We start from the raw sequence: 14,201 nt of genomic DNA on the forward strand, positions 1-14,201 counted from the left end.
ATAAAGGACTCTAACCTTCTTACCACATAGAATTATTTAATACACAAACAAAGAAGGGGACTCTAACCCCACCCGAGGGACTCTAACCCCCTTTAAGACACAGCTGGGGACTCTAACCCCACCCGAGGGACTCTAACCGCCTTTAAGACATAGGTGGGGACTCTAACCCCACCCGAGGGACTCTAACCCCCTTAAGACATAGGTGGGGACTCTAACCCCACCCGAGGGACTCTAACCCCCTTTAAGACACAGCTGGGGACTCTAACCCCACCCGAGGGACTCTAACCCCCTTTAAGACATAGGTGGGGACTCTAACCCCACCCGAGGGACTCTAACCCCCTTAAGACATAGGTGGGGACTCTAACCCCACCCGAGGGACTCTAACCCCCTTTAAGACACAGGTGGGGACTCTAAGTCTAATGTCTAAGTCCCTAATCAGCGCTGATGGTTCGTCCAGAGCTTCGCCTCCGTGGAAGGTCTGCTTCAGAAGAAGATGAAAAGTCCCTGTGTGATACAGTCTTATGCTGTATCCTCCTCTCGATGAGGTGTGTGCGTTTGAGATGTGTGTGGTTCTGTGTGTTTTTGCTTGACCTTGGCTCTCAGGCCCTGGTATGTGCATGTGTATCTTCTTGTGTTCCTCTAACGGGGGAGAGCTCTCAAAATGTCTCCTGTGTGATAAATTAAAACGGGGGAGTGCCCCCCCGAAGTGTCTCCTGTGTGATAAATTAATGTGGCTCTCCCGTTCTTGAGGATGACTGGTGCATTGTCTGAGTGTCTACCATTTGCCTGGATGGGGAAATGGGGCCTTCGGCTCCGGCCTTGACCTGACTATATTATCATGTTTGTGTTATGTGTTCGTTGGGTTAGAGCAAGAGTTGACTATATTGTAATGTGTCTGCCATGTGATGTGCTCATCAGGCTAGGGTAGGAGTTAGCTATATTTGTAATGTACATGTGATGTACTCAGCAGGTTATTTTTCCCAACATCCGTCAGAGGAGGCCTTGGACAAGTGTACAAAGGAACAGTTGTTGAAACTGTCTGACCATTATTCGGTGGCCGTGATAGATAGGAAGCGTAAAGAGGATGTTAAAATTGCTTTGAAAGTAAGACTAGTTGAACTGGGAGTCCTTACGTCTGGTCCGGTGCCAGCTTCTCCACCTGCCTTAGGCATGCCTTTTCAGACTCAGGGGCTGACGTTTGAGCAGCAAAAGGAGCTCCTCTCGATGCAGTTGGAACATGAGAGATTTAAGTGTGAAATGGAAGCAAAAAAACAAATAGAGCTGGAGTTGATCCGCAAGCGATGATCCGAGTCAGAAGGGGCAGGTGTCTGGGGTCGGTGCGCAGCCCTTTGATATCAACAACTTGTGGCTGTTGCCACCGTTTAATGAGAAGGATCCTGACTCTGCTCCGGTGCGTCCACCCAGGTAAGGCGCAGGGGGCATATTCGTCTTTGAGCGCGGCTGATAGCGGTAGTTATGTTAAAATAAAGTCTGCCGTGCTGAAGGCTTATGAGCTTGTGCCTGAAGCATATCGCCAACGTTTTCGGGCTTGGGAAAGGGAAAGTGGCCAATCCTATGTTGAATTTGTTCGTGATTTAACTACCCATTTTAAACGTTGGTTGGCTGCGCTTGATATATCTACTTTTGATGAGTTGTGTGAGTTGGTCATTTTGGAGCACTTTAAGAATACGCTACCTGGTTTGATTGCGACCTACATTAATGAACGGAAGGTTGCCTCTGCTGCAGAAGCGGCTGTGTCAGCAGATGAGTACGTGCTGCTCCATAAGGGCGATGTGAGAGAGCGCACACCTGGCCGCAATGATTCTGGCTGGGGTGGAAACAGGCGAGGTGTTGCGGCGGCTGACCAGAGGCGTTCCGGGACGTCTGGCATGTTTAGATCCGAGTCTCACTCACGGAGCAATGTTGACAACAGTAGAACCTGTTACTATTGTCGTGAGCCATTGGAAGGCTGATTGTCCGAGGTTGCGGTCTAAACATAGGGTGAGCAGCTATAATGTTAAGCCAGCTGCGGCTGCAGCTACGCTGGGAAATGGCTGTGTTTCTAATGGGTTTCCCTCTGTCTGTGAGCCGGATGTTCTGGAAGCATACGCTCCTTTCATTAGAAGTGGTTTTGTATCGCTAGTTGGTATCGATGTTAAAGTCCCTGTTACAATCTTGAGGGACACAGGGGCATATGATTCCTATATGACTGAGTCGGTGCTGCCTTTGTCCGCGGAGACGGACAGCGGGGACCGTATTCTCAGTCGAGGGATGGGGTTGACGGTTTTACCCGTGCCTGTGCATAAGGTGGTCCTGGATTGTGAGCTCGTGCAGGGTGAGGTAGCTGTGGGAGTCCGGCCGGCGTTACCTATAGAGGGGGTTCATTTTATTTTGGGCAATGGCTTGGCTGGCGGCCGCCTCTGGGCTGATGCTCCTCCCTCACCTGTTGTTACGCTCTGTCCGGTTAGTACTGTCTCTGACTGGAGTTCCAGTGAGGTACCTGAGGTTCTTTCAGCCTGTGTGGTTACACGAGCAATTAGTAAGGCTGAGCTTGACTTATCAGATGGGGAGCTTGGTGACGATGATTTTGAGGATCCGTCTTTGTCTGATTTTCCACTGTCTGTGTCACAGAGCGAGTTGCTGCAGGAGCAAATTGGTGATTCCTCTTTAAATGAATTATTTGGTCGTGTTTTGTCTGCTGCAGAGATAAAGAGTGCAGCCAGTGGCTACTTTTTGCGTAGCAGACTGCTGTTTCGGAAATGGGCTGTTTTGGGTGACGGTGTGGGGGATGCTTTGTACCAGTTGGTTGTACAGACTAAATTCAGGCCTCTGGTCCTTAAAGTGGCACACGACGAGAGTGGGCACTTTGGTGTCAGGAAAACGTATTTAAATGTCTTGAAACAGTTCTTTTGGCCGCGTGTAAAACGAGATGTTGCCGAATATATTAAAACCTGCCATGTGTGCCAATTAACGGGGAAGCCGAATCAGAGTGTGAAGTCTGCTCCTCTGCAACCGATTCCTGCCATAAGCCAACCTTTTGAATATTTGATTGTGGACTGTGTCGGCCCGTTGCCGATCGCTAAATCTGGCTGTAAGTATTTACTGACAGTTATGTGCCAAAGTACCAGGTATCCGGCTGCATACCCGCTGAGATCTATTACAACTAAAGCCGTGGTGAAGGCATTGACTCAGTTCATTTCGGTTTTTGGCATCCCGAAGGTTATTCAGAGTGACCAAGGGTCAAATTTTTCTTCCCGCATGTTTGGTCAAGTGTTGAGATCCTTGCCTATTCAACACAGTCAGTCATCGGCGTACCACGCGCAGAGTCAGGGTGCGTTCGAGAGATTTCATCAAACTCTCAAGTCTCTGCTGCGTGCGTATTGTACTGAGCTGGATCGAGACTGGGAGGAGGGGCTCCCATGGCTGATGTTGGCTGCGAGAGAGGCCGTACAAGAGGGTACTGGTTTCAGTCCGAATGACTTAGTTTTTGGGCATGTGGTGAGGGGCCCTTTGGCTGTGTTAAAGGATAACTGGGTGGATGCTGAGCCACCAAAAAATCTGATTGATTTTGTGAACGGGTTTCGGCATCGTTTGTTCGTGGCGGGTGGTATGGCACGGGACAAGTTGCAGATGTCGCAGGGCAAAATTAAGAAAAATTATGACCGTCACACAGAGCAGCGGGAGTTTAGTCCTGGGGACCAAGTTTTGGCATTAATGCCTATTGTGGGTTCACCGTTCCAGGCTAGGTATACCGGTCCATATACAGTCATTGAGAAACTCTCGGATCTGAACTATTTCATTGCGACACCAGGGCGGAGAAAGTCCAAACAGCTTTGTCACATTAACTTGTTGAAGCCGTTCTACAACCGTGTTAGTGAGTCAGGTCAGGCTGAGGAAGGCGTGCGTCCGGTTCTGCTTGCTAGTTCAGTGGCTGGGATGCATGAGGATGGGGTGCCTGAGCCCGATGACAGTTTGCTGTGTGGTCGTTTAAAAAATTCTGAAGCTCTAAGTAGCTTGGACAAGGTGTTGTCCCATTTGTCTGATTCTAGACCGTGAGCTGGCGGACTTGGTACGGAAGTTCCCCTGTCGGTTCGGTGATGTCCCTTCGCGCACTGATTGGGTGGAGCATGACATCGAGGTGAGAGACGCACGGCCGATAAAACGTTTTTACCCTATGTCACTGGAGAAGCTGAAACATCTTGACTCTGAAGTGGCTTACATGGTTGAAAATGATATGGCTGTCCCGCCGGACAAAACACCTGAGTGAATGTGACTAGTGATGCCATTTTCATGCTGTTTGTGTTGTGTTCTTCTGTCTGTTCTCTTAATTTGCTTCTCAGGTACCTGGGTTGCTGAGGTCAGGTGGAAAAGGAGCATGACATGGGCAGGTGGAGTTATGTGTTTTCATTCTTAGATTTATCTTATCTTTGAATAAATATATTTTTGGGGGAGGATAATTTCAGGTCAATTTGTTTAGTATGTGCCGGTGTTCCCTTTGGTACACCGACTTTATGGGGGGGTGTGTGACGACCCCGCCTACTTATTGACTACCTATCTTCCTTAAGGTGATCAGCTGATGACATCAGCTGGATCTGGAGCACCTGGGACCGGTACGCCGAATAAAAGAGCAGCTGATTGCTTGTTGTGGTCGCTACTCATTGGCCCTCCTTGCAGGCGTCCACACCTTTTGGGGTTTTCGTTGGCGGTTTTGTTAAGTTATGTTGTGTATGGAAATAAACCTTTATTTTCTATTGGTAATGCACCGTCTCTCCCGTTTTTGTCGTCGCCATTGAGCCGGGTTATGACACTACACAGCACTACAAAAGTCGTCAAGATTGAAAAAGAAAAATATATTTGTTGCACAGCTGAACGCAAGGGCGTCAGTTTGTTTTTATAAGTGGTGGGGACAATAACCATAAGCTTGAGTGTGGTTTGAAAAGTGCTGGGTACCGATATGTAAGCTATTCATCCATTCAACGCTGCATTACAATATGCTCTACAGTGTTTAGTCAGGTGTTGAAAATCCCATTCGAACAATAAGTTGAAAACACAGTTTGTGTTTTGGCTTGTTTTGCAAAACGGCGTTGGAAACACCAGCGTATTGGCTCGGGATATCTAATACTAATAAACATAGGACAAAGAACAGTGTTGGCAATTTAACATTTATCTTGACATCAACAAAGTTTACCAGACAAACAATGCCAGACTGTAAAGGGGGTACGAAATGAAACGAGGTACTGAGCATCAGCCTTTTGAAGACGAGCAAGCGCTGCTGGTAGCATATGTTATGCTGCATTAAAAAGAAAAAAAAAAAACAAGTAATAATAATAATAATACATTTAATTTAGAGGCGCCTTTCAAAACACCCAAGGTCACCTTACAGAGCATATAGTCATCATACATTTTTTAAAAAACAAGACATTGTGGAAAAAATAAATAAATAAATAAATAAATAAACATAAGCAATAAGAAATAAATAAAACAAAAACAAGACAAAACAAAACAAAAAAACAAACAAAACAGTGATCAGTTAGACGTTGTGTGCGAGTTTGAACAGGTGAGTTTTGAGTTGTGACTTGAAGGTTGTAATGGTGTCTGACTGTTTTATGTGTGGGGGGAGGGAGTTCCAGAGCCTGGGTGCTGAACAGCTGAATGACCGGGCACCCATTGAAGTGAGTCGTGATGTGGGGATACATAGTAGTCCAGCAGAGGTTGAGCGGAGGGAGCGGGAGGGAGTGTATTCTTGGAGGAGGTCGCAGAGATAACTGGGGGCTAGGTTGTGGAGAGCTTTGTAAGTGAGGAGTAGGGTTTTGTATTGGATGCGGTAGTGTACTGGGAGCCAGTGAAGTTGAATGAGGACAGGGGTGATGTGGTCAGATGATTTGGTGCGGGTGATGATCCGGGCGGCTGAGTTCTGAATGATCTGCAGTCTGTTGATGAGTTTGGTGGGGAGTCCGGTGAGGAGGGCGTTGCAGTAGTCTATGCGTGATGTGACAAATGAGTGAACTAGGATTTCAGTGCTGGATTGGGTCAGTGATGGGCGGAGTCTGGCGATGTTGCGGAGGTGGAAGAATGCAGTCCGGGTGATGTTGTGAATATGGGGTGCGAATGAGAGGGTGTTGTCCAGGATGACGCCGAGGCTCTTGACTTTGGAGGAGAAGGGTACTGGGAATCCATCGATAATTATGAGTGGAGCTGGGGTGTGTTGTGATTTAGTGAGGGTGGATTTGGATCCGATGAGCAGGGCCTCGGTCTTGTTTCCATTGAGTTTCAGGAAGTTCCTGCTCAACCAGCTCCGGATCTCTTCCAGGCACGTGATGAGGGAAGTGGGGGGGATGGCAGCGGTGGGTTAAGTGGAGATGTAGACCAGAGGAGAATTGCATCTGCCAAATCCTGACCACCAGTAAACACTTGCGAAGGACCAATGTAGACTTCACTCGTTGCAACATCATAAGCAAATTGCCCGCAAATAAAATCCCTTACAGTTTAGGATAATCACACAGGTTATGCGAGAACATATTTATGTCAGGATAGGCCTACCAGGCTCCAAGTCGTCACATATCTCAATCAGACAAAACAACTATAACCACATTGGCATAGCAATCGCACAGTGTGTAGCTGCTACTAGCTGCAATCTATACAATGCATAATAGCTGGAGCACCAACCAGAATCACATCACAATCGCTTAGGACCGTGGATAACTTTTGGCCAGGTCATCACGAGCAAACAGAACCAGCAGCAAAGTTTACGTAAACCAATTTCTTACCTTATGTGGCCCTCCACATGCAGGCTAGATGATGTATCCATATCCAACCCAGTATCACGCGATTGCGTGCTTGTGCGCACAAACGTTAATCTATTGAAGCGTGTTCCAGAGCACGATAGTCTGACTTTTCTCGTGCTACACAGAACGAAATGTAAACCAATGCATTCTGAAAGGGAGTGTTCTCAGACAATTAACGTGCTCCACAAAACGGTACGAGAGAGAGAGAAAGAGAATGAGAGAGGGACAGAGAGAGAGAGAGAGAGAGCGAGAGAGAGGCTTCAGAAAGGGTGTGCGCAGATAGTACAGTGCACCCTAGTTATGTTTATGCCAAAACCACAAATGCTATACATATATATATATATATTGCCTAATTATGTATATTGCCTATATACGTAGCTAAAGATCAGGGGTCTCATTTATAACTGTTGCGTACGCACAAAACGGGGCTGAAATTGGCGTACGTGACTTTCCACGCCAAGGTTGTGATCTATAAAAAAACAACTTGACAGGAGAATGTGCGCAGCCCTAAGCAAACTCTGACCCATGCGTACGCATGGTTTGGAGGAAAAGGAGAGTTGGCGACACAGATGGTGTGGTGGTGAACTGAAGTCAGACCAAAGAATTGTAGAGTGAGAAGAACGATTATGTTTTATCATCGCCCTTCATAAATTTAATTTCAACCCGTATCATGCGTTAAATCCTAATCAGAATAATTTAAATCAACTGTGTTATTTCTCAGTTATTACTCCAGAAACATAAAAAAAAATTCTTTATATTTAATCGCGTAACTCCATACTGTCCACTGACGGCGTGACTGCATGGAATAAAGCATCTGTCCAACACGAGTCAATAACATAATATTTGTATGTGAAACTGTAAACACATAATCAAATGTCAATTAAATCCCAAGTGTGGAAAACCAAGCCACACTCCTCATCACAAACGTTGTCCGTTTCTCTTGATGCTTTTCATGACAAATCACGCATTAAAAAGGGGTTATGTTCAAGAACATTTTATGTGGGTGATTACAAACTGATTATCCAAGGTGTTCTCGGTCAGTCTTATTACCGTAACCCTATAAATACAGAGGTCTGCGCCGTGGTAATGCTGCACTATAGGGCACTTCTGGCGGACCATGCAAATGGCAGGATTCGGAGGGAGAGGGTATTTAGGGACCATAACAATTTATTGGTAGGCTACATAAAAATATGTAACTCTACGTCAGACCACTTCTTTTTTAATTCTGGGACTGTGCGCTTTGTGCTACTGACAGAGTTCACTGCTGCAGCAACATGTTGCCACTCACTCTGCTTTTTGTTGTTGGCGATCCCAATCCCGTGGCCGCCGAACAAAACTACCTTTCGGGCCTCCATCTCACCCACAAGTGTCTCCACTTCAACCTCCGTGAAATTTCGCTTTTTTGCTTTTCTCAGTAGCCTACTTCTGCCATTGTTTCCGACAAGACATAATACTTGCATCTGAGTCTGTTTTATATGCAGATCGAATTCATGAGGTCATTTGCATTGACCATTTATGGTTAAAAAGGGGCGTGTACAGGGCGGAACGTGAAGCTGATTCAGCTGCGCACACTTGTAGGCACTCTGTGATTTATAAAGCAAACATTGCGTACGGTGTGCGTACGCAGGGTTTTATAAATCGGAATATTTTTTGGCGCACGCAAAACTTGGCTTTTGGGCGTACGCACATTTTTAGTAACGATCCCACGCACAGTTTTATAAATGAGACCCCAGCACACGGGAGGCCATTGCAGCCAATGAGCTCGAGTTGAAAAAGTATTATGCTTACAGCACCAGGTATTCCCAGGCGGTCACCCATCCAAGTACTAACCAGGCCCGACCCTGCTTAGCTTCCGAGATCAGACGAGATCGGGCGTGCTTTTTTTAATCTTTTTTATTATCAAAAATATACTCCATTTTATACAATTACGCATTCATTTATACGTATATCAATAAAAGTAAATGAAAACAGTCCCACAAATTAAACCACCCTCAGAAACCGCACAAACAATTAACTAAACACACTTTCTCTTTTAAATTAAAAATAAGAACCACACAGCAAAAACAGTATCTTTTCCCGAATACACTTACCCTCGAAATTAAACCGCCCCTCAGTCCCAAAGCACACACCGAACAGCCAAACACAGAATCTTTTAACCTCGACCATTTACCCACAAAAATAAACCACCCCTCATTCGCAAAACCACACAAAACCAAAAGCCCACACAAAACTCCCTCGCTCTCCCACCTCCAAAATTAAGCCACCCCCTTTAAACCACCCAAATCAACCCCAAACGGTGCCCTGCTCAGTCATCCATACAATTCCATTCTCATTCACACCACATACTCCCGCGCTCTCTACAAACATACTCACAAACAAAGCCTCGTCCACAACATACAGCATTCGTAAGTGTCTTTTCCATTCATTCACAAACAGACTCCATACATCCAACTTTCTCCTTTCATACAGCGCAAAATTGCATCTGTTAAAAATCGCCCTCCTTGCGAACCCAAAGATCATATTGATCATTTTCCAATTTTTATATTTCCTACTCACTCCCAAGAGTACAGACAATTCCCACCCCCGTTCCACCAAGCAGTCTCCCACACTGCACCCTCCCAGCAGCCCCTTGATTTTTCCCCAGAATTCTGCTAGCTCGCAACAATACACAAAAATATGATTCACGTCTTCATCCCCACTTTCACACACCATACACGTCCTCCCATACACTCCCCTGTGCATTTGGTGCAGGATGATGCATGTGAAAATCCTCCTGTGCCTTATCTTGAAATCAAGATCAAATATTGCATGCGGTGTGTGCGGTAAGTTAATATACTTCCACAAAATGTTGGGTGTAATGTCCGGATATGTGTCTGCCCATTTACTCTCACATGTGGGTTTTTGCACTCTATGTGTCAATGCATGCTTATACCAAATCTTTGTTGTGACATCAGCAATGGCATGTGTCTCCCCCCCCAGGCACAGGGAGATTCCCACCGCATCATCCTGCCCAACCCTCCCCTTATTTCTAAACCCGTCCCCCCATTCACTCATCACCCACTTTTCCACTCTCTCCAACACTTTCACAATCACTCCCCTCCTATATGTTATCCCCTTCTCTCTCATTATCCTAATCACTCTTTCTTTATCCCATCTCCCTCCCCTGTCGACTAGATCTCCCACCCGCTTCAGCCCCGCCCTCTCAAGAGCCACGCTCTTGATGACCCCTCCGCCCCCCTGTTTAAAATATGGCAGCCTCATCACAGACGAGGAACGGCAGCCTCATCACAGACGCTCTTGACTCGCATACGAGTGTAGTCTTATCAAACAGCAGGAACCACGCGTTGAGCACCTGCTGGAAGAACCGCGGCAGATGTGCATATGCCGCTGCGTTCTGCGTCTGCAACAAATTGTCATTACTTAAGAGACCAAATGTGCTCAGCCACTGGCTGAAGTGGCCCTTCCAGGCCGCCTCCCGACTTGCATCCCTAAATTTGCCTATCAATTTAGTTCGTAACGCAGTTCTTTTTGCGAGTACGTCCATCAATCCTAGCCCACCCTGATCTTTGACCCTTATCAGCGTTCTATGCGCAATACTGGCTGCTTTGCTCCTCCAAATAAAGTCTCTAACGACTTTAGCAATCTTCTGCTCTGCCCAAGTCGGAAGCGCACAAGTGCTCAAGGCATGGTTCACCTGCGACAACACTAGAGCATTGGTGACGGCCACCCTTCCCCTCAACAGCAGACCCCTAGCCCTCCACATACTCAGGGTCTTTTGCATACGCCCAATAACATCTTTCCACGTCAAATCATCGCATTCATTCTCATCACTTCCAACATGCACTCCGAGCACTTTTCTTTTATTCTCTACTACTTTGAATCCCCATTTGTTATTTAGATCTTTGTTCCTACCCATCCCCATTATTTCAGACTTTTCCATATTAATTTTTGCTCCTGAAGCTCTCTCATAAGTTTCTATATGTTTCAACACTATATCTACATCACTCTCACTTTTAACCATTACATTAATATCATCCACATACTGCATTAAACTAATTTTTCCCTTACCTATTCCACACACTCTTTTATCATTCAAAATTAAAGCCGCCAACGGCTCCGCCACCATGCTGTAGAGCAGTGCTGACATTGGGCAGCCCTGCCTCACTGACCTCTTGACATCAAAAGAGTCAGTCAGAACACCGTTACACTTAATTTTACTCTTAGCCCCCCCATAAAGCAATCCCACCCACCCCCTTAATTTAGTCCCAAATCCAAGTTTCTCTAGTACCCTTCCCAAAAAATCCTGATCCACCCTATCAAACGCTTTGTTTAAATCAATCCCCAGCCACAATCCTCCCTCCCCTTCCATATCTCTTACTACCTGTTTTATTGTTATTATCGAATCCCCAATGTCCCTCCCCGGAATACTATACGCTTGAGTTGGACCTATTACCTCCCTTATTCTATTCGCAAGTATCTTAGCAATTATTTTATAGTCAGTGTTGAGTAGACTGATTGGCCTATAGTTATCAAGATTTTTGTTATCTCCCTTATTTTTATAAAAAATCGTAACTATGCCTAATCCCATACTCTCCGGGAGCCAGCCTGTTTTCTCTACATATTTGCAGAGTTTTTCAACCACCGGAGCCAGAATTCCCTTAAAGCCGACGTAAAACTCGGCTGTCAGACCATCACTCCCCGGGCTCTTATTTTTGTTTAGTCCATCAATAGCACTATCAATCTCTTGTACAGAAAATTCACAATCGCACCAAACACTATCCTCCCTACTTAAAGTTTTCTTTAGTGCCTCTAAGGCCTCTCCTACACTATCTTTATCACATGCATCTTTTTTAAATAAACACTCATAATAATCCCTAACTACTTTTAATATCTCTTCCTTATCAGTTATTATTTGACCATTATTATCTAATACTTCCTTTATCTCAGTTTTATTTTGTTTTTGTTTTTCCAAACCCAGGAAAAAGGCTGTGCTCCTTTCCCCTTCGTACATATATTGAATCCTGCTTCTAATAGCAGCCCCTCTACACTTCGCTACCTCTAAGGCACTCAATTTTTCTTTTAAATCCACATATTTTTCCGTACATATATTACCCTCCTCATCTAACAGTTTAATTTCCTCATTTAGTTGTTTTCTCAAATGATCCTCCTCTGCATTTTCCCTTTTCCTTTTTTTCTATACCATACCTGACACATTTGTTTTTAATTCTTATTTTCACACTCTCCCACCACACACTCATATTCTCATCATCATTCCATTCATCCATCATTCTCTTCAAAAAAAAACCCATGCTCTTCACGAACACAACATCTCCCAAAAAGCTGGCATTAAAACACCAAGGCCTCTGGTTAACACTCCCTCCCCTCCCTCCCACCTCTAACCTAATCCCCGCGTGGTCACTCCAAGTATTATTGATGTATTCCACACTCTTAATTCATTTAACATTTCTACTTTGTACCAACACAAAGTCAATTCTACTCTGTTTAAGAGTATTAGCAACAAGTTGCCTCCTTGAAAAAACCCTTTTCCACGGGTGTAGGACTCTCCATATGCAAACCAATTGATAGTTCTCCATCAAATCCCTAAGGGTTCGCCTAGTGCTGTCCCCTTTAAATGTATTGTTACTCGACAAATCAGACCGAGTCAAAATAACATTAAAATCCCCCACAATCATACAATTAGGGTTGCACCACACATTCAAACCAGCCAAAAAAAACCTCCTCACCTTCTCCCCATTGGGTGCATGTAAATTAATTATTCTAAGTTCCCTCATAAACACAATCAACAACTAACAACCTCCCCTCTAAATCTCTATGAACTAAATTAAACCCCGTTATTTTAGCACTATTAAAGCATATCGCCACTCCCCTGGCCCTGGGAGTCCCTTCAGAAAAATAAATCTGGCCTTTCCACTGCTTTCTACTCATATTAAGTAGGTTGTCATCCCATCTAGTCTCCTGCAAACACAGAATATCAGCTCTCATATCCAATATGGCATTTCTTTTATATTCTGTTCTCAAACCGTTAGCATTCAGAGAAAAAATAACCAAGGCCATAAATAATAAAAATTAAATAAGGAAAAAAACACAGAAAAAGAGCCAGCTAGTACATTAACCTTCATTAATAAATTAACAATTCTTGTTCTTCTTCCCACTCCCCTCCGTTCTTTGCTTTGCAGACAGCCTTTTTTTCGCCTCCCTTAGCTCCTCCATGTCCATATCACTCCCCGAACTCCCCTCCCTCACAGTTTTATCAACAAAATCCCCACTCTCCCCCACCTCATCATTGCCCCAAGTCATTTTAAGTACAGTTTGCCCTGTTCCATCCCCAAACATTCTTACCCCTTCCCGTTTTTCACCTCTGCCTCTTACGCTCCTGTCTCCCAGCCACCGCGGCAGGCCCTCGCTCAGCTCTCCCTTCAGGCCCAGGGCTGCAGGCTGGCCCGAGGTGAGCTCCTCCTCCAGCAACGAGGGGAATTCCTCCCCCCCAGAGGCACCGTCCTGGTCCATGCTCGCGCCCATGCCCTCATTCTCTCCCTCCTCGTCCTCACCACCACCGCCGTCCGGCGTCCCCGGTTCGCCACTATCCAGCTCACCGCCGTCCTCCTCCGCCTCCTCTTCCACCGGGCATATGCAGTCTCTCTCTCTCCTCCGGCACGTCAGACATTTTGCCACCCCTGTGGCGCACTCCCGGGCGTAGTGGCCTTGGCAACCACAATTGTGGCAGGTGAAGTCCGGGCACTCACGCAGGATGTGGCCAGGCTGCATACAGCTCCTACACACCTTCATTTGACGGTCATGGATTACTCTGAAGTATTCAACACCCGTTGCCGTGTTGAATTTCGTGGAATACGGCAAGGATTGCACGAGCTCATTAAATTTCACCCGTACAATCCTTGTTCCATCCGCTATATTGGTGCCCGGCCACATCCTCCTCTTAATGGACGAAAGCGCCCGGACTCCCCACCCACTTAGTTTATCCAGGATTTCCTCGTCAGATGTGTACGCTGGCAGGGTAAGAAAAGAAACCACCAGCTCGTCATTGCATAGTTCTCTGGCAATTATCCTAGTATTGTGTATTTTAAAGCCGTCAAGCAGACGGTCCTTCCCCCTCTCTCCGCACACCGTCACCTCCAGCTTCCCGAGGGCCAGCACCCTACAAGCCCTTATTTCTCCGCACACAACCGCCATAGCCTTCATTAGTTCTCCTATGGGTATAACGTCCCCGCACTGCTCCACGCAAACCGTGAGCCTCCTCTCATACTTGCGCTCTGTCTTCTTTATCCCGTCCACTGTTTCTCCACCAGCCACCTGCTCTTGCCCGCCTCCAGACTCCTTGCCGTTTCCATCTCCCTCGCTCTCTCCTTCTCTCCTTTCTCCTCCCGACTCCTCCGCAAT

The 14,201-nt window shown here is 46.0% G+C and overlaps 1 protein-coding gene across 2 annotated transcripts; it reads left to right on the forward strand.

The window, feature by feature from the left end:
- Positions 1-422: 422 nt before the first annotated feature.
- Positions 423-5,698, forward strand: LOC130382225 (protein NYNRIN-like). Of its 2 annotated transcripts, none has more exons than XM_056589843.1 (2): positions 423-4,388; positions 4,566-5,698. In XM_056589843.1, exon 1 carries the CDS (start codon positions 1,819-1,821, stop codon positions 4,054-4,056), a length of 2,238 nt encoding a protein of 745 aa, XP_056445818.1. In that variant the 5' UTR covers positions 423-1,818; the 3' UTR covers positions 4,057-4,388; positions 4,566-5,698. The 2 variants fall into 2 exon arrangements, with proteins under 2 accessions (XP_056445818.1, XP_056445817.1); XM_056589842.1 differs by having other exon boundaries at positions 423-4,138; positions 4,341-5,698.
- The last annotated feature ends 8,503 nt before the right edge of the window (positions 5,699-14,201 follow it).

Source organism: Gadus chalcogrammus, chromosome 5 (genome assembly GCF_026213295.1).
Source record: "Gadus chalcogrammus isolate NIFS_2021 chromosome 5, NIFS_Gcha_1.0, whole genome shotgun sequence".
NCBI lineage: Eukaryota > Metazoa > Chordata > Actinopteri > Gadiformes > Gadidae > Gadus > Gadus chalcogrammus.

Bases quoted from the DNA above. Each gene is read 5' to 3' on its own strand.
- LOC130382225 (XM_056589843.1), top strand. From the start codon at position 1,819: ATGATTCTGGCTGGGGTGGAAACAGGCGAGGTGTTGCGGCGGCTGACC.